Source organism: Trichosurus vulpecula, chromosome 3 (assembly GCF_011100635.1).
Source record: "Trichosurus vulpecula isolate mTriVul1 chromosome 3, mTriVul1.pri, whole genome shotgun sequence".
In the NCBI taxonomy this organism is placed as follows: Eukaryota; Metazoa; Chordata; class Mammalia; order Diprotodontia; family Phalangeridae; genus Trichosurus; species Trichosurus vulpecula.
The window spans coordinates 276,640,255-276,663,089 of NC_050575.1; the positions used below are offsets into that span (position 1 = coordinate 276,640,255).

At 38.4% G+C, this 22,835-nt stretch overlaps 2 protein-coding genes across 2 annotated transcripts in view; one reads left to right on the forward strand and one right to left on the reverse strand.

Annotated features, from left to right (window-relative positions):
- DTD1 (D-aminoacyl-tRNA deacylase 1) overlaps positions 1–22,835 on the forward strand; it is a 202,705-nt gene that overhangs the window by 62,402 nt on the left and 117,468 nt on the right. The gene's annotated exons all lie outside the window — the stretch shown is intronic.
- Positions 5,712–6,467, reverse strand: LOC118843411 (60S ribosomal protein L7-like). The gene has a single exon (XM_036751042.1). The coding sequence runs from the start codon at positions 6,465–6,467 to the stop codon at positions 5,742–5,744; it is 726 nt and encodes a 241-aa protein (XP_036606937.1). The 3' UTR covers positions 5,712–5,741.

Here is a 22,835-nt window from a genome sequence, read left to right on the forward strand (position 1 = left end):
GAAATATTGCTAGGTTCCTATGCTATCTATTTATTGTTTTTCACTTTACTAATTCAATAGCCTATATTATTGAAACTGCAAAAAACTCAAAAGAATTTAATCCCTACTTTAGGAATTACTATTAATAAATTAATACTATGTTGCTGCTTCTCCTTTGCCCTTTAATTGTAAGATATTTGCTTATATAAAAATCTGTTTTAGATATAATTTGAGATTCTTGCCCAGGGAACATTTTTAGTCTCCAGCCTAAATTGTTGAATAAAATAAAATGCCTATCACATTTTAAACTTTCCTTCACTTCAAAGCAATAGTGTTCATTTAGCTTCTAAGGTGAGGTGAGATTTTTCTTGGAGGGCAGGGGGAGGTGAAGTGTGGGGGTTGGGGTTTGTTTTAAGTTCTTGACATTATATCCTTGACCAGAAAAAGGCTAGTTGTAGCATTTTTATTTTATGGGAAGCTTGGTAAAGTTTTTTTTCCTAATATGATTTTAGTACTTGGTGTAGCCAATTGTTTAGTTTTATTGATTCAAGGGTTATGTAGATGTTTTGAATTGGGATTCCTTGGCTTGTTCCTCAGGACCATCATATTTTCAGCAGACTCATAAAAATTTCAGACAGAATTGTGTATTTATTATCTGTCTATCTGATTCTTAAGTACAGTATACACTACCAATGCACATATAAGGAAGAGTGGCCTGATTGCATGCAGCACTGGCTAATAACAAATAAGAATCATAGATTGACAGAGGAAATTTATTTCCAGCAATGCCTGCATAACAATCCCCTCTCCAACATATTATCATCGGGTCTCAACTTGAAGTTCCTTGAGAAGGAGTCCTTCACTTCCCAAGGTAGGCCGTTGCACTGTTGGGTATATGTAATTATGGTCACAGAATCATAGGCTGAGAGGAAGGGACCTCATAGGCCATCTGTCTCAATCCTTCATTGTACAGTTGAGGAAACTGAAGCCCAGGAGTGTTAAGTGAATGACCTAGGATTACACAGGTACTGTTAGAACTAGGATCTGAACCCAGGTCCTTTGACTCCAGAGTTGATGCAGTTTCCATTCTACCACCATGCTCCTAGGTGTTGCAGTTTTTCTTGACATCAAACCTTAAATTCCCCTCTTTGCAACTTTGAATAAATTAAAATGAATGAAAAAGGTTTTATTAAGTGTTTATTGTGTGCCAAACACTTTTCTAAGTGCTGGGGATACAAATGGAAAAAGTAAAACCGACCTTACTTTTCATTAGCCTACACTTTAATTGGAGGAGACAATCTTAAAAATTTAAAAAGCCCAGAGCTTCTACAGAGTTAGTGGCAAGGTGCGTGGTAGGGCCAAGAGACCTTTAGGTTGTACCAGTAGGTTACACGACAGTGCTTGAGGGTTTGGAGGGCACAGAGGACAGGCACAGCTTTGAGGATCTTAGGAGGCAATGGTAAGTCACTTATCAGTAAGCATTTATTAAGTGCCTGCTATGTGCTAGGCACTGTGCTAAGTGCTTTGTAAATATTATCTCACTTGATCCTCATAGCAACTCAGTGAAGTAGGTACTTGTCGGCGGCCGGACGGGATGTGCCCCACTTTGGCACCCCGTACTCCCCGACTACCGCCTATCACTCACCCTGCCCTCGGGTCTTCGGACGTCTCCGGCTCCTCTCGGGGGATGCGAGAGGAGAATCACCAGGCAGAACGCCGGAGTCAACAAGCAGCTTTATTGCATGGCATACCAGAAATCTCACACAAATCCCACTGACCCTCTCTGGGGAGCGCCTTATATTGGGTGTTTCGGGTTGGCTCCTCCCCACTTCCTCCCCGAGGGTGGAGCTCCTCCAGTAAGAGCCGCCCCGGTACTGACGTGGTGGAAGCCACACAGGCACCGCCGCGTCAGCAGGTCCAGACTCCCTGGCGTCTCACTACCCTCTCGGGGGGCCCAGGCCCAGAGCGCCCCTAACAGGTACTACTATTATCCTTATTTTATAGTTGAAGAAGCTGAGGCAGGCAGAGGTTAACATAACTACCAAGCCAAAGTCACAGAGCTAGTAAGAGACAGGATTTGAACTTGGGCCTTTCTGACTTCAGGCCCAGCACTCTATCCATTGTGTTACCTACCTGTCTCTATGTGCCAGGCACTGTGCTAGGTGCTAGAGATAAAAAGAAAGGTTAGCTATATCCCTGCTTATAGTCTAATGGGGAGACAATATTTGAAGAACTAGATGTTGAGAAGGTAGGTGGCAAAAGGGGAAAGCATTAATTAGCAGCTAGGAGGACTGAGAAAGGCTTCCTGCAGAAGGCATTTTTTGAATTGAGTTTTGAAGGAAGCCAGAGAAACTAGGGGGCAGAGGTTAGTTGGGGATAGTCTATGCAAAGTCCCTGAGTTGAGCAAAGAGTAAAGTGTAAGAACACTGGAAAAATTAGGGGTCATGAAGGGGGCCAGGGTATGGTTTGAAGGACTTTAAATGTATAAATTATCTCATGTAAAAGTGGCAAGAAAAAGCTGTTATAATGGAAGGGAAGAGGGGGTAGGTGAAAGGGAATGAGTGAATCTTGCTCTTATTGGATTTGACTTAAGGAGGGAATAACATGCACACTCAATTGGGTATTTTACCCTACAGGAAAGTAGGGGGGAAAGGAATGGGGGTGGGGATGATAGAAGGGAGGGCAGATTGGGGGAGGGGGTAGTCAAAAGCAAACAGTTTTGAAAAGGGACAGGGTCAAAGGAGAAAATTGAATAAAGGCGGGACAGGATAGGATGGAGGCAAATATAGTTAGTCTTTTACAACATGACTATTATGGAAGTGTTTTGCATAACTATACATGTATAACCTATATTGAATTGCTTGCCTTCTCAAGGAGGGTGGGTAGGGAAGGAAGAAGGGAGAGAATTTGGAACTTGAAGTTCTAAAAACAAATGTTAAAAAAATTGTTTTTATATGCAACTGGGAAATAAGATATACAGACAATGAGGTATAGAAATCTATCTTGCCCTACAAGAAAGTAAGGGGAAAAGTGATGGGGCAGGGGCAGTGGGGTGATAGAAGGGAAGGCAGACTGGGGAAAGGGGCAATCAGAATACATGCCATCTTGGGGTAGGGGGTAGGGTGGAGATGGGGATAAAATTTGTAACTCAAAATCTCGTGGAAATGAATGTTGAAAACTAAAAATAAATTAAAAAAAACTCTTGGTATTAGAGGAGAGGGCCGGTACACAACTTTGGTGGGACATGCGTAGATGGGGGTGGAACATGTATATTGATCAAGCAAATCAGTCAGTCAATGAGCATTGGCTAAGCAATTTTGAGGGGGGGGGCGCCGCAGGGCAGTTGGGGTTAAGTGACTTGCCCAAGGTAACACAGCTAGTACTTGTGTCAGTGTCTGAGGCCAAATTTGAACTCAGATCCTCCTGACTCCAGGGCTGGTGCTCCACTCACTGCGCCACCTAGCTGCCCCAGCTAAGCATTTTCTAAGTGCCATGTACCTGTGATAAGTACTAGTGACACAAATACCCCCCCCCCAAAAAAAAAAAAAACGGTGTTGGGGAGGAGGGGAACATAGAGGCATGGAAGCAGGAACATATAGGGCATGGACGCAGAGGGAGGAGAGGACCTCTAGGAGGGAGGGGGCTCAAAAATTTCAAAAGCTGTGTCAGTCAAGAAAGGTAGAGATTCAGGAAAGTCAATTAAATTTGATCAAGATACATAGATTATATAAAGAAGGAGGTAGAATGGGTAGAGAAACATCTGCCAGGAGTTGGCTGTACATGAAATGATACATCCTAATGTCCCTTATCTTGTGTCTTTTCCTAAACTTGCATGGAGCTTTTTAAAAGAAAAAAAGACAAGGAGTTTATTTTGTAGATGTTACTATAGCCATTGCTGTCTGTAGACTTTTGAAATTCGAGGACAAGAAGCCACCCATGCCAGAGAAGTAAAGACAAAATATTTTAGGAAAAATGTTTTTTAGAGTTTCAGTGTCTATATAATTTATGGAATGTAAATAAGAAGAGAAACTGTGTGCCCAAGAGGCCTTGTAATAATTTCTCTGAGCTGCTGTTTTTGTTCTCAACTTAGTTGTTCAGTTTTCTTCTCCGTCTTTTGGTAGGAAATCAGAAGCATTTAATTTCCCTAATAAATACCTGACTTGTTAACCTATCTTATTTTATTTCCATCAATATTAAATACAGAATATTAGTGATTCAGATATATCTGCAGTATTTTCCATGTGACATCAATTTCTTTTACTATTTATAATCGTGAAAGTAGAGCCCTGGAGCCTGATTTTTATGTAGCAGAAAGATCTTCTAAGTTTGTTGCCCCATAATTTCAGTTTTCCTCTTTTCTTTTCCATTCAGGGTCATGTTGCCCATGTGAAATCCCCAAAGCAATGTGCCAGTGTTCACAGAGAAGCAGTGTTGTTTAACAGAATTATAAAACCAAAATCCTTTTACTTATTTTCAAGGTCATTATGTGGTCACTGTGAAACCATCAGCATGTAGGGATAATTAATGCATGATTTCCACTAAAATCAAGATTATATCTGCCTTTTATGCCACATGAATTTATTGAAGTTTAATGTTATCCATTTACCCACTTTATATTACACTAGGAAGTCTGTCTCGGTTTCTCATTATGAGTCTCCATGTTCATGGACACTCCTAATAAGCATTGTTTTAAACTAGGCTTACAAACGTGGCAATTTTGCTATTTAATATTTAGGTATAAATGTTCTTGGGTACAAATGTTATGTTCATTATTTGTCCCTTCTATTTTTTACTCAACTCCTACAATAGAGTTCTTTTTTTTGTATAAATACAAAATACCATTCAATAGATTCTTAAAATGAGTTCTACTTATATTTCCCCGAAGTTAGATTTTCACCCATCAGTCCATCAAATGATACTGCAATCTCTTTTAAAAGCTAAAATTCTCTTAAAAATGTTCAACTTAAGAGGGAGTGCTGGAAAATCAGTCTGATTTAAAAAACTGGGTGATTGTCTACTCAGGAGCTGGCTAGACAGTAAAATACCTGGAGCTAGAGGTGACTCCTATTTTTGGTTCTCCATTTATTTTTTATTTCTTATTAGGTCTTAAAATAATGAGGAGAAAGATAAAGAAGCAGCAGAGGTTAAAGTAATAAATCTGAAAGAATTACAAATAGTCTTTGCTTTTGTCAGGGTGTAGTATAAAGAAAATGGATTTCAAGTTAGAAGGCCTGAGTTTGAGTCCTGTCTCTGCCACTTAGTAATAATGTGATGACATTGGGCAAAATCACTTCATTTCTCTGAGCGTCAATTTTCTCATCTGTAATATGGTTATAATGATAATAGTTGACATTTTACGTAACGTTTTATTATATTTTAATTTATTACATTTATATAACATGTAAGGGCTTTGAGGATAGGGATTGTCTTTTGCCTATTTCTTATATCCTTAACACTTAGCACAGTGCCTGGCACATCGTGAACACTTAATAAACATTTGTTGATTGATTAACTTCAAGGTTTACAAATATTTTACATGTATATCACAGGTTTTGGCGCAGACAAGCAACCTGTTATTTATGATTCAGAAGGAAGAGCATTCTTTCTCAGCCCAGAGAGAATTTGGACCATTGTGATTTCTAAGCCAATAGATGGACTTGAGTCATGTCCAAGAACTTTTTTTTTTTTAAATTTTGTCACAGGCATTTTTATTAACAGACCATTAGAAAAATAATCATGGTAGAGACCTTTAGTTCATTCTTCTAATAAGCCTGTTGATCTGGTCTTCCGTTACCAGCCTCTCCACCTTCCACAAAATGTGTAGTCTTTTTCTTCATTCCGCCTCGTGGAGAAGATAATTTGAAGGGCCACAGGAAGTTGTTGGCAGCTTTGAAGTGCTTGCCAACAGTGTAGATCTCATGGATCAAATCCTCCATGCAGATAATTCCATATTTACCAAGAGATTTTGCAATAAGGGCATTATCCGTCAGGGCAATCCTCTGTTTCTTGATCCTGCCATAACCACGTTTGTAAATCAAGTCATTTACAGACTTCAGGTTTGGGTAACCCCATGCAATGTATGGTTCCACAATCCTCAGCATGTTAATAGAAGCCTTGTTAAGTTTAACAAAAGTGCCATTGAAGATTTGGCGAAGACGAAGAAGTTGCAATACTTTTCGGACCTTTGGGCTAACACCATTGATACCTCTGATTCTGATCACAAAAGCTAACTTGGGTTCAGCAGGTACATAGTAGTTGCCAGCTTTGCGTGCCATTCTAGCCAGCCGGATTTCACTCCTGTACATCTGTCTGTACTCCTTATGGTAGGCTTTAGCTTTTTCATAGATAACTTTTCTCCGTATTTTACGGAGCTTTTTAATAGCCATCTTATTCAAGCGTTTGGCCTTCAGTATTGCAAAAGCCTTTCGCTTTTTCAGAAGGGATTCTGGAACAGATGGTAGCTTCTTCTTTTCTTCTACGTCCGCCATGATTCTGGCTGGAAAAAGAGGCCCAAGAACTTTTAAAGCAGGGGTTCTTAACCTGAGGTTTGGAGTTTGTCTTTAAAAAGATATTCTGATAACTGTATTTCAATATAATTGTTTTCCTTTGGAGTCCTATGCATTTAAAAACATTATTCTGAGAAGTGGTCTGTAGATTTCACCAGACTGCCAAAGGAGTCCATGACAAAAAAGATTGAAAACACCTGTTTTAAAGGGAGGTAATCTGTGGGAGGGCAGACTGAAATGAAGGAGAGGGAACTACATTATTTGACCTGTCTCCAGGCTTTACCAAGACTTAAGGAACTTAGCTTTAGGAACTTTCAGTGCCCTTTGGTACAGGGGCAACATTTGAAAGGAGACACTGAAAAGAGTGCTGAACTGGAACAGAGAAGATGTTCTGTCTAGAAAGGCCAACTCTGTTGAGATGGGTCATCAGGTCTGTAGGCATCTGTGAACAGAAGCCTCAGACTGAAGCTTTTGGTCATACTTATCTTTTCAAGGGCTAAAGGAAGTTCTAAAAGACGTTTTCTCTCTAATTTCCTTTCTCGGTGCCTGTCTAGTAACAGGCACGATGATATTATTCACTGGCTTCTTTTACCTAAGATTTTCCCTCTATCTTGTATGTAAAAGCCAAGGTTTAGGTGGAAATGGACAAAATTTAAATTAGACATAACATTTATCTCACTTTTAGTCTAGAGGCAGTGGAATGACTTTCAGGTCTATATGATCCCTTTCTCTGCTTTTTTAATGAATCTTATAGCTAGGTCCCAATTAGGATGAATAATTAATCCTTTCAAATGATTATGTGTATTTGAATTTGCACTATTTGAAGTCATGATTGTGTAAAATATGGTTATTGGTTCCAGCTCAGTGGAATATGTAGTACATATTCAAATAATGGGTCCAGTTTGTGGAATTAATTATTCACATTAATTGGTGTGTTGGTGAGCAAAATGGGCTCTTAGCACTCAATTCAACCAAGTGCCCTTGAAGAGTTTGGCTTTTGTTTCCTTTGATTAATTCAGTGTATTTCATTGAGTCTTACTAGGTGCTAAGCCCCAGGCCCAAACCCCTATTAGGTGTTAAGCCTATGTGGGTGTGAAGTTCCCAGGGTACCAACGGGAGGTGCTAACTCAAGAGCTAATCATAGGAGCCTAAGTTCTGGTCATTCAGATGACGTTCTGAAACGGTATAAGAAGAGAAGACAGAGCTATTTGTGCAGGGCTCTCAGTCTTGGTGGCACACTGATGTGTGATGTGAAGACTCCGGGCAGCTGTAGCCAAGAGCCCTCCAGCTCATAAACCCGGATGCTGGGACTTTGTTAAAGGGATTTGAATCAGATAAGGTCTGTCTGTCGATGTTTGTAATTTGTTTGTGTTTGCTCTGAAGTTCAGGGTGCTGGCTTTTTCCCCTGAACTAAGTGAATGGTATTCGTATGCTGAATTAAAGCAAACTTGTCAACCCCTTAATGTTGCTTTCCTTAGTAAAGCAGATCAAAAGAACCTGGGCTTTTGCAGTGTGCTGGTAGTGTGCTTGTTGTTGGACTTGTGTTGGTCTTCCCTGCCCCCCCCCCCACAACAGCTGCTAGCTGGATTGTTGAAACAGTTGGGACCTAGCTATAAGTTGTTAATAAACACAGCACTTTATAGCCCTCAGGAAAATCCTTAACAGTCAAAGATTTAGCTCTTTGCCCTGACTGCTTGGTAGTGAAGCTGAGGTCTACTCTGCAATATTGATAACAGAAACATATCTGTTCTCTTGTAATTCCTTTATCAGTGATGATATCTCTCTTTCTCTCTCTCTGTAGATTATTCCTATAATAAAAGTTTATATAGATAGGATAAGGATAGATAGGACCTATGATTTCATTGAGAGAAGGAAGTTATAGATGAAGGAAACTCCTCCTACCAATACAGGTATGAAAAATTGCAGTAATTTATAGTCTTAGAGAGTTGCCTAGAAAACTAAGGAGTTAAGTGACTTGCCCAGGGTCACACAGGAAGAATAACTCAGAGGCAGACCTTAAATCCAGATCCTCTTGACTTTGAGGCCATTTCTCTATCCATTATGCCCTGCTGGTTTCCATAAAGATAGGGATATTAGCATATAGGTCAGAGTTATTGGTGTTTTTTTGATTACCTTTTTGGACAGTAATAAAGTCTACGCCTTTGATATCTTCTTCTCCTTCAGAAACCTAGATAATACCCTCTATACTCTCAAAATTGTGCCACCTCTAAGCATGGGCCTCCTCTATGTCCACTTTCTTTAATTCTAGCTGCTTTTCTCATCTTTCATCATCAGGTCCCTAAGATTTAACAAATCAATTTATATTCTAAACTGATGTTTCCTTCTGTGGCCTTGGGCAAGTCATTTAGCTTTTTTGGGTCTCAGTTTCCCCATGTGTAAAAATGAGATAGATGGCTTCCAAGGTTCTTATTAGCTCTATATCTGTGACTTCTATATCCTTGAAATATTGTTTAGAACAAAATAAGGTCTCCAATCTCAAGCTTTTTGAGCAGTGAAATGATGTGGTTAGACCTCTACTTTAGAAATACCACTTTGACAGCTATGTATAGGATGGATTGGATAGGGTAGGAGCTTGTAGTAGGGAGACCCAATTGGGAGACTGTTTCAGTATTATAGGTAAGAGATGATGCCTCTCCTGTATCACTGCCTTGTCAAGAGGAGGGACTTGCATAGCTCAGTGAAACAGTGAGTGATGCTGTTCAGGGCTACCCAAGATGGATAGGTCATAGTGGAGAGTTCTGGCCAAGGAGATCTGCTGGAGAACGAAATGGCAAACCACTCCAGTATCTTTGCCAAGAAAACCTCATGGATTCTAGTAACATGGTGAAAGATTTGACACTAGAAGGTGAGTCTTTCAGGTCAGAAGGTATCCAACATATTACTGGGGAAGAGTAGAGGACAACTGCAAGTAGTTCCAGAAAGAATGAAGCAACTGGGCCAAAGCTGAAAGGAAGCTTAGCTGCAGATATGTCTGTTGATGAAATGAAAGTCTGATGCTATAAATATTGCAAAGGAGCCTGGAATATTCTGTCTGTGAGTCAGGGTAAGCTGATGTGGTCAAACAGGAAATAGATGGGTCAGCATCTTGGGTGTCACTAAACTTAAGTGGATGGGAAGGGGTAAATTTAATTCAGGTAATCATTATATATACTCCTCTGGGCAGCATGTGGGCAGAAGAAATGGAGTAGCCCTCGTAGTCAATAAAAGTATAATTCAAAAATGACAGAATCCTATCTGTTCAAATCCAGAGCAAGCTGTTCATCTTTAAAGTAATACAAGTCTGTGCTCCAGCCACTGATGGCTGAAAAGGCCAAAGTTGCTTACTTCTATGAAGAGCTGAAACATCTTCCAGAAATAACATCAAAAAAAGATGTCATATTCGTCATAGGGGATTTGAATACTAAAGTAGGAAGTCAGAAGATAATTGGAATAACAGGCAGGTTTGGTCTTGGAGTACAAAATGAAGCAGAGCAGAGACTGAAGATTTGTTAAGATAACTTGCTGGTCATAGCAAATGCTCTTTTTTTTTTTAACAACCTAAAAGGCTATTCTACATGTTGTCATCACCAGATGGTCAGTATAGAAATCAGATTGATCATATACTTTGTAGCCAAAGGTGGAGATGCTCTATACAGTCAGTTAAAATAAGACCTGGAGTTGTCTGTGGCCAAGATCATGAGAGACTTACTGCAAAATTCAGACTTAAATTGAAGAAAGTAGGGAAAACCATCAGACCACATGGTACAACCTAAATAACATTATGAATATGAAGTGACAGTGATGAATAGATTTAAGAGATTAGATCTGGTAGATAGAGTGCCTGAGGAACTATGGATGGAGGTTTGCAATATTGTACAGGAGGCAGCAACAAAAAACATTCCAAAGAAAAAGAAGAGCAAGAAAGCAAAATGGCTGTCTGATGAGGCTTTGCAAATAGCTGAGGAAAGAAGAAAGAAAAAGGTAAAGGAGAAAGGGAATAAAAGTTAAGGATGACTCCCAAGTTGTGAAACTGGGTAACTTAAAAGATGTTAATCTTGATAGGAATAGGGAAAGTGGGAAGAAAGGTGTGGGTTTGGGAAAAAAGATAATGAGTTCTATTTCAGTGGATATGCTCATTTTGAGATGTCTCTGAGACATCCAGGTGGAGGTGCTTACCAGAGTTAGTTCTCTGTGGCTGGAGCTCTTCCAAGTGGAAGCTGTATGAATACTTGTCAAATATTTATTAAACACCTTTTTAAAAACAGTAACAAAAATCAAACCTATATTGTTATTTTCTTCTACTATTTGCATTTTGGTATCTTACAGAAATGATTGCCAAACTAAAGTGAATTGCCTGATCACAATTCTACATAGCTATGAGCCAGATGGTATTGTTAAGTTTTAATCTGGCTAGCCTACTCCTCTTCTTTACCCAAACAGGGGCTATTTTCTCTATCATTCTCTTTCTCAGGGGTACTATTGGCAGATCCAATTTGTTTCTCATAAAACTGTAATGTCTAAACCTCAAAGCCCCATAGAGGCAGCCATCTAAGGCACCTGGGTGGCATTGCCTATGATGCTAAAGACTTCACATTTCTGGAAAGAACAAGAAAAATAAAATTATCATAAATATCAGGAAACCCAAGAATCATGATTGAATTGTTACGCTTTGATCTAAAATAATTCCATCTTAACCTTTAAGTGCTTAGGACTACACAGTAGTTTAGCTACTATTTTCCAAGAGAGTGGTGGTGGTGATGATGATAACAAACTTGTGATTTCATCTGTGAAGGGAATTCACAATATAGAGGCTCCTTCCATTGATACAGATCAGTTAACTCATTTGTAACTTAGGTAGTCTTAGAGAATTGCCATGAGCACTGAGATGTTAAGTAACTTGTCTGTAGTCACAGAACTTACGTGTCACCACCAACAAGCAAGCATTTATTAAGTGGCCACTATGTACCAGGCCTCACACTAAACTTTGGGGATTACAAAGAAAGGCAAAGACAGTCCCTGCTCAAGGAGCTTATATACTAATTTGGTAGATAACATGCAAACCACTATGTACATACAAGACATATATACAAGATATACTAGAGATAATCAACAGAGGGAAGGCACCAGAATTAATGGGAATTGAGAAGAGCTTCTGGCAGAAGGTGGGAGTTTAGCTGAGTGTTAAAGGAAGCTAGGGAAACCAGGAAGGAGAGATGAGGAGGGAGGTCATTCCAGGCACGGGAGATAGCCAGTGAAAAGTCCTAGAGTTGGGAGATGTATTGTGTAAGGAATGGTAGGAAGCCAATGCCACCAGACTGAAAACTATATAGGGAAAAGGGGGAGCAAGTAGTAAGACAACCGGAAAGATAGGGAGGGGCCAAGTTATGAAGGACTTTAAAAGAGAAACAGAGGATTTTATATTCAATCCTGGAGGTAATAGGGAGCCAGTGGAGTTTACTGAGTAGGGGGGTGATATGGTGCTTTAAGGAAGATCATTTTGGTAGCTAAATGAAGAATAGATTGGAGTAGGGAGAGACTTGAAGCAGGGAGATCATCCAGAATGTTATTGTGCAATTGACTAGGCTTGAGATGATGAGGGGCTGCACCAGGATAGTGGTAGTGTCTGAGAAGAGAAGGGGTTATTTGGGAGAGATGTTGTTAAGGTAAAATTGATAGGACTTGATTATAGTTTGGATATGGGGGTGAGGGAGAGTGGGGACTTGTGGAGGACATCTCAGTTGTGGAAGGCCTGGGTGACTGGGGGATGGTGGTAGCTTTGTTAGTAATAAGGATGTTAAGAGGAAGGGAGGGTTTTGGGGAAAAGATCATGAGTTCAGTTGTTGTTTAAGGTGTCTACAGGATATCCAGTTTGAGATTTCCAGTAGGCAGTTGGAGTTGTGAGAATGGAGGTTAGGAGAGAGGTTAGGGCTGGAGAAATAGAATTGAGAATTGTCAGCATAGAGATAATAATTGAATCCATGGGAGTTGATAAGATCACCAAGTGAAATAGTATAGAGGAAGAAGAGAAGAGGGCTGTAAGTAAGGTGGGTTTTAGTGTGTCTAAAGTAGATTTTTGTTATTATTTCTTAGAGTTCAGTTTCTCAGAATCCATAGTCATAACATTGTCTTGGTCCCAGGTATTAGTTATGAGTTCTCGTGATTATGGTTCAAAACGTGTTCACCATGCTTGTGCAGCATTATATAATGATAAGTAATATAAACATTTGTGCTTAAATTGCAAACATCCACTGCAGCTGTGCAGTGAAGTACAGGGATGAGGTAATGTAATCTTGCAGGCAAGATGCCTTCTTTGTCTGTTGCCCTATAAAGCAGGTGGGCACTGGTTAGTGAATGAGGAATCCTTAGGGTTGAATGTGCAAGCTGGAATGCTGTGTGTGCCTTGACTGGCCGCCATCAAGGCTTGGGGGAAATCTGTTTGTCTCAGCCAGCCCCCATTGAGGCTTGAGGAGACTTAGGTACAAGCTACGCCTGTCTCGATTGACCTCATTGAGATGTAGGGGTAGTTGCACCCCCTTCTCATGGGCCCCTGTGAGAAGGATGATTAGAGAATGCTGTAGGAGTTGTGCTCCCATTATCAGCAACCTTGTGAGAAGACTAGACTAAAATAAACTAAGATTATTAACCCCATTTGAAGCCGTCTTTCCTGTCTGACCAGATCAAGAGTGAACATATGCTAGCAGTCCTCCTGTGTGCTAGCGTTATCTGCCTTACAAGGGCCCAGCCCAGGACTTTTGTCAGAGACATGATGCCAAGGCAGACCTCTTATTCACTGTACCATGTTGCTTTTCTTCTTCTATAATAGTAATTAAATTAAATAAATGGTTTATGTAATGGATCAACATATATGTTAATGTTCATCTGTAATTTTTTCAAATGGTCTACATATGGAGATTGAACCTTACAGTTAAGTCAGAGGCTATTCTTAAATTTGTCACATCCTGATTTATGAATTTGGATAAATGATCTTTACTTTAACTTTCTCAACTGAGAAATGAGAACATTAGGAAGATGTCACTGTAAACTTGTGGTATTATATAGAAATAAAGCCATTAAGCTGTACATAAGGTGCCCTGTGGGTTGCATATTGACTTAGAAAACTACATATTAACATCTGGTTCTGTTGTATTCTTACTTGTTTTGTTAAGTATTTACCAATTTCATTTTAATCTAGTTTGAGATGTACTTTGGAGTTTTACTGGTCAGGCTGTGTGTTTGACACCTTTGCTGTAAACTATAATTTTTCACATTCTCAAAATTAACTTAGTGCCCTTCATGTACTTTCACTTGATTCATCTGATCCTATTTTGTTGTTACTTTTATTAGCCTAAGTAGATGATTTATAATATGTTTATCAAAAATCATTTTGGACATTTTAATGAGGTTATAAGGAATTCCTGAATGTACTTTGTGCTCTGGGGGGGGGGGGGAGCCAAGATGGCAGCTGGAAAGCAGGGACTTGCGTAAGCTCCCAGCCAGGTCCCTCCAAAAACCTATAAAAAATGGCTCTGAACAAATTCTAGAACTGCATAAACCACAAAATAGCAGAGGGAAGCAGGGATCCAGCTCAGGACAGCCTGGATGGTTGCTGGATGAGGTCTATTGTGTACCGCAGCTGGGGGCAGAGGAGAGCAGAGCCCAGTGTGGGTGGCAGCAGGACCAAAGAGACCAGGTTTTTCTCTTCTGAATGAAAAGAGGAGGACTTTAAGAAACCATGTGGTGATAACTTTAAAAAATAGGAAATTGTATGGTAAGGGGGTAGGGTTCCACATTGAAAAGTCTTATTTATACCTTTTTATATTTTTGTGTGTTTTTGTTTTTTAGCACATTTGGAACATGATTTTAATACTACCATTACATTTAAGCTTCACAAAGACACCTATAAACATCTTGTCATGTGCTATTATTTTTTCTGGGGGGGTTTTCAATTTTAAAATTTATTTTTCTTGTTATTGTATCTTTTTTCAGTTAACAAGTATTTAGTTTCTTCTCTCTCCCACCTCCTCCCTTCTGAAAAAAAAAGAGAGAAAAAAAAGTAGCAAATATGCATCATCAAGCAAAATAAACACCTACATTGGCTGTATTCAGAAATGTGTTTCTCAGTCTGTATATTTAATGCATCACTTCTCTGTTAGGGAATGGCTAGCATTCTTCAGCAAGAGTTCTTAAGTGTTTCAAAGTTGTTCATTTTTACAAAGTTATAGTTAATATATAAATTATTTTCCTAGTTCTACTCACTTCCCTTTGTATCATTTCATATAACTCTTCCCAGTTTTCTCAGAAACTGTTCCCCTCATCATTTAGTATTCCTTTAAATTCATGTACCACAGTTTGTTTGGCCATTCTCCAATTGATAGGCATCCTCTTGGGGGGACTATTTTTCTTAAGAGTCAAACTACTATTGGCACTTTTTAAGCACAAATGAATTATGTTTCATCTGGGTTTTGATCTAGGCATATCAGTCAGTTAATATAGTCAGCATCTGGAGCCATCATCTTCGGAGGCAGCCCCTCTGGAAATGTAACTGCTACTGCAGGTGCTACAGTCACATCCATTTAAGACTCAGAAAAGAAAAATTCTTGTCAACAAAGTCCTTGACTCTGTCAAATAGTTCAGCCTCACAAACTTATATAATTTTATTTTAAAGAAGATATATTACCATCTGCTTTTCCATTGCCCCTAAGTATCTTTCCATTGAATTTTCCCCTGAAGCTTTCTTTATGTGTCATGTCTCCCATTAGAATGCCTACTCTTTGAAAGCTGGGGCTAGTTTACTTTTCTGTTTGTATTCCTAGTGCTTAATACAGTGTTTTATACATAGTAATAATAAAGAATAGATGCTTCATTCACTGATACATTTATCGAGAATCTACTGTGTATGGTAGGTTATTGTATATGCCCAAGTAGCTACCATTCCATCAAACTCTCATCCTATATTTCTCCTACATCTCTTCTCCATGTCTCAGCTAAACTCCTAGAAAAGCACATATATACATTTATAAGCATATATATATGTATGCACACACTCTCATATGTGTATATAAATATATATGTATACCCATATACATGTATATATGATAAATTAGAGATGATCTCAGAAGGAAGACCCTAAGATTAGGTAGAACTGGGAAAGTCTTCTTGTAGAAGGTGGGATTTTACCTGATAATTGAAGGAATCCAGGGAAGTCAGGAGGTAGAGATGAAAGGGGAAAAAGGTCAGGGCATAGGAGACAGCTAGAGAAAATGTGGAGTCAGAAGATGGGAGTATCATGTCACAGAATTGAGTAAAAGTTGAGTGAGGCAAGTATTCTGTAAGCAAGATAACAGTTTATTAACAAGGTGCAAATCTGCTAATAGAGTGGGTCTAATGGCAGCTTCAGTTAACCAAAAGACCCTTAAACCAAGACGCAGCTCCTTTTTATAAACATAGAGCAAAGAACAGAACAGGGTAGGTGAGGAAATATTATAACTGCTTACGGGTGTTGGCAGCATCATGGGAGTGAAGACAGTTTGGAATGAGAGGCTAGCAGCAGCCCCCTCCTTCCCTCTTGTGACTAAGAAAAGTTTGTTGAGTCCACCTGCAAGGCTAGAGATAGTGGACCAGACTTTTCTGAATAGCAAACCTGACATCTTTGAAGGATAGCTCAGTGGTGTGAAGATACTAGATTAGACTCCCTAGTGGATTTTCTTGAGGCAGTAATAGAACAGTGATTAGCAGGAGAACTGGATTTCTAAACTTAACTCATTCCAAGGTAGCTAAATTTCTGAATTAAGTTCAGAGACAAAGAACTTTGACTTAGGCAGTTACAGGAAAAAAAATCAATTATAGAGTGAAATAAAATATAAAATACAAAATCATTGTTTGCTTTTCTCAATATGTAAGGAACAGTAAGGAGGCTAGTGTCATTGGATTACAGATTACATAGTGAAGTGTGTGTGTGGGGTGGGGGGAGGAGTAAGGTATGAGAAAACCTGAAAGATAGGATTTCCTGGAGACCTCTCAAACTCAGTATGTCCAAAACAGCTCATTTTCTTTCACCTCAAATTTATTTGTCTTCCACACTTTCCTATTTCTGCCTAAAATTCCACCTTTCTTCCAGTCTTACAGGTTCATTACTTTGACATTATCCTTAACTCCTCCCTCTTTCTCAACTCTATATAAAGAGTTTCCAAAACTTGATGTTTCTTCCTGCACAACATCTCTTACATACAACCCTTTCACTCTGTAGGTAACACCTTAGAGCTTAGTTCAGGCCTTAATCACTTGTATAGATTATTGCAACCTCTTCCTGATTGGTCTACCTCAAATCTCCTCAGTAGAATTGCCAAAGAAACTTCTTTAAGCATAAATCTGACCATATGACTATCCTACTAAATCAATACCTATGGCTTCCTATTAAATAATAAATATAATGTCGAGAAATACAAATATTCAGGAAGCAATTAAATTTAATCTAGTTTGGGAGGTATAAGGTAATAGTAATTGAGAGGTTTAGGAAAGGCTTCATGCAGAAGATAGTAATTGAGCTGTGTCTTAAAGGAAGAGCGGGAACTCTGGGATGGACATAAGGAGCCCATGGGACACCCAGTGTGAAGCCATGGAGATAGGCAATGGAGAAGTTTGGCTGGATGACAGAATTCAGGAGAGGAGGTGTCATACAATGAGGCTGGAAAGTTAGGCTGGGGCTAGATTGTGAAGGGGTTTAACAACAAACTAAACAGAGGAGTTTATATTTTATCCTATGAGCAATGTTTTCCACATTGAGAAATAGCATTGTCTAGAGGTTAGCCTGCCATAAATTCAAGAAGAGTTGGATTCAAGTCCTACCTCTGAGACCTAGGCATGTCACCTGTCTCTCAGAGCTCCAGGAAGTTCTTAAGACTGTAAGTTGTTGAGTTGGTACTGACCTGTGTTGATAGGAGCAGTTTCCTGAACAGGAATTTCTTCTACTAATGAAATCAAAATCTTTCTTCCATTTCTTCCATATAAATTATGAGTGTTTTCCTGTCTGTTATCATGTAATCAGTTTCACTTTATGTGATGTTATTTGGTGCTTACTATGCCCACCACTCTCAATTCTTTTCTTGAAGAAAATTTTCATGATGTAAAGATATGAAACTTATGTATATATTACAATCCATTTTCTTTCTCATTCTTTCCTTCAGAAACATGATTTTTAATATATTTTTCATCAAATTCACCTGTAGACCTTTTTACATTTTTTCATATAAAATATAGTTAGAAACTGAAAAGCAAAAAGTATGAAGAATATTTTTCATGATTATTCAAAGTTTGAAATACAAAGTCATGCTTCAGAGTAATTTTAGTTACTAATTTCTGTGCTACTGATGGTGTCAATATAGTCTGAAATTAGGAGGACAAACTGAGTTCCAGGAAGATTCCTATTGTGGGAAGACTCACTCATCATGACTTATCAGTCCTTTTTGTTGTTTATATTACATTAAATCGCTAACTTGTCTCCCCCCACCCCCAATCTTGAGTTGGTATAGTAGAACTTGACATGAAATAAGGAATTATACACTTATTAGGCGCCAAAGAGAAAAGGAGCCAAACTTTCTTCTGATAGCCTTACACCTTGCACCTCCTGCTGGGTGTAGTTTGTACCCTGAGGAAGGTGGCAAGGGGCTGGGCTGGACATCTTCCATCTGTCCAGAAGCAACAATTTCCATCTATACTAGCACAAGACAACTTTTGTCTTCTACTGCCTGTCCAGTTCCTAACCAAGATATGGAGAACCTCTGGCTCAAAAAGCAGCAACCTTCCCTTTGACCTTAGGCCTTCCATCTCTTGCTACTCCTTTTCCTTAAATAAACCGGAAGAGGAAAGTTGGTGGGGAATGGAACTTCTTTCTCCTGCTGTGCAGGTTTGACTTTCATCTCCTGCTGCACTCCTTTGCTGCCTAATCTACACCCATTGGAGGGAAGAGGAGTAGTGATCATCTGACTGTGAACCTTCAGTCTCATACTGCACTTGCCTCTAGCCAATTCTCTCACCTCCTCTGGGAAGTGGAGGGTCTTCCTCCACTCAGCGATGAACAGTCTCACACATGGTGTCAAATGTAGCATCCCTCTGGGGCTACTTCCCCAACCCCCATTAGCGCTAGCAAGTTGAATCTCCGGAGCTGGTTGACTACTTCTTCCCTCAGAGTCGTAGGGGTAATTGAGAATGTTGTGGATTTCCAGTACTGCCATTCATGAGCCTTCATTCTGTATGCTCACCCATTGATTATTAGCCAGACTTCATTAACTTTAGAGAGCATATTTACTAACGTGATATAGTAAGAATGGTTGGCACAAAAATATTCCCACCCATAAACTTCCTCCCCCCAAAAAAGCCGGGGGCATATTTTCCCATAAGTATATACAGAGTCCAAGGGAAGAGTAGGTTATCTAAAAGTAGGATGGTAATGAGGCACATGTGCAGAGAACATGTACAGCCTAAGGGGTAAACTCTTAATGCTGGTTACTGGAAATTCTTTCTTTTGAGTCCATAACTGGCATTCTTTTCTGGACCAACAGGTTATTTGTTTTAGAGCTGCTTCCTCCTTCAGGTGACTGTCTTTTTGCATCTCTCTTTATATTTGTTCTTGGTGTGACTTTATGCTCTGGATTGAACATATTGTTTCTTTACTGGTACAATCTCTCTGATGTAATGTGTCAAAGAACTAGAAACCAAAGGACTACTCATCAACTGGGAAATAGTTGAGCAAATTATATTTATAAGAATGTAATGAAAATGATCCTATTGGAAAGTCCTCTAGGGTATCTACAATACATATGATGGTAATTCTGGGTTTTTATAGATAATACTTACCATGCTGAACCAAAGTCTATTTATTCCTATGATTCCTAGTGTTTTTATTATTCCTTCAGAAATAGGTGTTGTATTTTGTCAAAAGCCTTTTGTATGTCTATTGATATAATCATATGGTTTTTGTCATTCTTGTTATTAATATATTCTATTATATTGATTTTTCCCCCAAAATATTAAACCAGCCCTGCATTTCTCATTTAAATCTAACCTGCTGATAGTATATTTAACATGTTGTTTTAGCTTCTTTATTAATATTTTATTTTTTGCATTTTTATTCATAGGGTTGTTGGTTTGTATTTTTCTTTCTCCATTTTGTCTCTCCTTGGTATTGTTTTAAAACTCTTTATGTCACATAAGGAGTTTTATAGAATCCTCTCTGTTGTAAACATCTATGAAATACTGTAATTAATTGTTCTTTTAATTTTTTTTGTTCTTTTAATATTTGATAGAATTTGTAAATACATTCATTTTGGGGGGGTGATTTCATTTATAGATTAAACTTTTTTGTTGAGATTGTATTATTTAAATCCCTAATTTTATTCTGTTAATAAATGCATTTTTTTTATATTTGTAAATAATCATCCATTTCATTTGGCAGTTTTACTAATTGGACAAAATACTGTCTAATAAATTCCTTTCTTTGTTGTAGATTTTAATTTTTCATTTTTAACATTGATAATTTGGTTTGCTTTTTCTAAATCCAGTTAGCCATTGTTTTATCTGTTTTCATAAAAAAGTTTAAAATTTTATTAGTTCAATATTTTAAAAATTTCTGTTTTATTAATCAGTTTTGACCTTTAGAAGTTCTATTTTAATGTTTAGAGTTTAAAATTCATTGGTTTTCTAGGTTTTTTTAGTTGCATTCCTACCCAGTTCATTGATCTGTTCTTTCTCTCTCTTTATTCCTGAATATGTTAAGGGATGTAAATTTTTACTGCAAGGATTGCTTTGGCAGCTTCTTACAAATTATAATATGCTCTTACATTGTTGTAGTTTTCTTTTATGAAACTATTTTTTTCTTTGATTTGTTCTTAAACCTACCAATTCTTTAGAATTGTTTGTTTTTTAAAAAAATTCTCCAATTAGTTTTTAATCCTTTCTTCTGTGGTCTTTTCCTGAATGTAATTTAAAAAAAATATTCTATTTAGTAAAGGATTGTTTTGTTTTTCTGCTTTTTGGCATTTCCTGTGAGGTTTTTATGCCCTAATAAATGTCCTGTTTTGTTAATATGCTATTTACACCTAAGAAATGGGTGTCCCCCTGTTCCTCTGTTGAGTTGAATTTATTTCTACACCAAGCTCTGTGTATATCTGTGTTCCACCCTCCTTTGATTGGTTCAGATGAAAGGATGATTCAACTAAATGCCTACTCCTTCCACCCCCTCCCTACCTATTTGTATAGTCTTCTACTTGCTCACTTAGTATTTGTGACATATTAAATTTCACCACCGTTTCTTTCCTAGCATATTTTCCTCTCCTTTTCTTGTTTTAAGACCACCAAAACATAACAAAACTACTTCCAGCCCTTGTGTTTTATTAAATATCTCTTGATTCCTGTGTTTACATTTCATATTTACTATTCAGCTGTTGTTTTTTCATCAGGAGCTTTTGAAAGTGCTCTGCTTTACTTTTTTCCCTTTCCTTTACTGTTTTACTGGCTAAGCTATTCTTGGTTATGTCATACCATTCACCCTTTTGGAAAAATTTTCTAAGCTCTCCTTTTCTTTATGGTCCTAGCAGCCAAATCTTAGGTGAACCTAACTATGGCTCCTGTGTGTTTGGATTCCCTATTTCTGGATGCTAGCTGTATTTTTTTCTTTGACCTTGAAATTTTGGATTTTGACTGTGATGCTCCTGGGAGGTTCCTGGAAGGAGAAACCTTTTGAGGTTTCTTTAAGAAGGTGACTGGTGTGTTGTTTTTATTTTCACTTTTCTGTATGGTTCTAATAGGTCTAGACAATTTTCTTTCATGATTTCTTGAGATATAATATTGAGGCTCTTTTTTGGGGGTTTGTGTGTGGTTCATAGCTTTCAGGAAACCCAGTGATTTCTGGATTATTTTCTTCCTTGCCCTCTTTTCTAGAGAGGTTAATTGTCTTTGATATGAAGTACCTTATATTTTCTTCAATTCTTTCATTCCTGACTTCGTTTCAGTATTTCTTGTTGACTTATGAAGTAATTAACTTATGTTTGGTCCATTTTAGTTTTTAGTGAATATGTTACTTGTCAATAATAATAAGCTAATTGACTTGTATACATTCTCATCCTCCTGTATTAAGCTGTTAATTTTCCATCCTGATCTTTCCTTTAGCTTTCTCATTTCTTTTTTCTGTTTTTTTTTTTCTCAAGATATCTCATTTCATTCATTAAGTGATTTTTAACTCTTGCTTCATTTCTTCCAGAAATTCTAGTTGACCTTGTGGCCACTCTGTGTTTTTCTCTGAGGCTTAGCTTGTAAATGTTGTGAGATTTTTCTGTTCTTATGGATTATGTCTTAGGAATTAGTGGCTCTAAAATAGCTTTTTATTGTGGGTGTCTTTTTTGTTATTGTTGTTGACTGATTCTTCTAGCCTTGCTTCCTGAATTGAGTACTTTTGTTAGGGATAGGCTCTATTGTCTTTTAGAGGTTATGTTGGGGTCTTGTTTAGTCCTAATTTATATTCTCTAGGTGTGCTACTGTTGATTTCTATGAGTATTGAAGGCTGTATTCTTCAGTGGTCTTAGGGTTGACTTAAGCCATGGATCTGTAAACTTTTAGCCCACCCTAAGAGTTCTGATCTAGGGCAAAATCTGATCGTTGCCCTCCTGGTCTGATCTTTGCAAGCTCCTGACCCTAGTGTGGGTCTAGGTAACACAATGCAGACTTTTTCCTGATTGGAGCTCTAATAGACTGCCACATACTATTGCAGAGCAGGCTCTGAAGGTTCAGAGTGACAACTGCAAGCTCACCCTTGGTTTGAGCTTCTTATGAGTGTTTATGGAATAAATCTGTACCTCTTCTCAGGGCAGAGCCATGTAGCCACTGTTTTCGCTCCTTGTTCAGTACACAGACTAAGTCCTCTCCACAGCCGGGTTCTGGGGTCTAGTGTATATCAGACCCGAGGCTCACTCCTGATCTTCTTTAGATGGTACACACATAGTTTCAGGCTCTATATGTGTTATATCTAAGACTTTTCCTTTTCTTGGTTGTTGTTGTTGTTGTTTATCTTTTGATCTTGAAAAGGACCATGACATCAAGTGAATTGTATTTAAGTGAGGGAGGGTTGTACATAATTCCTGAAGCCCCCACCTCATCTCCATGCTAGAAAGTTCTTTTAGGGGGGGTATTCCTGGCTGGATCTTCTCCCTAGTTCCTGTAGACCTTTTGGGAACAGAAAGACCTTGAATCTCTGCCCTTATACACTGAAGAATAGAAGAAAAAAACATTTGACATTAGCAGGTGGAGCCAGGCCAGACAGGGCCTCTACTGTTACTCTGGGAAACACAGGAAACTAATCAG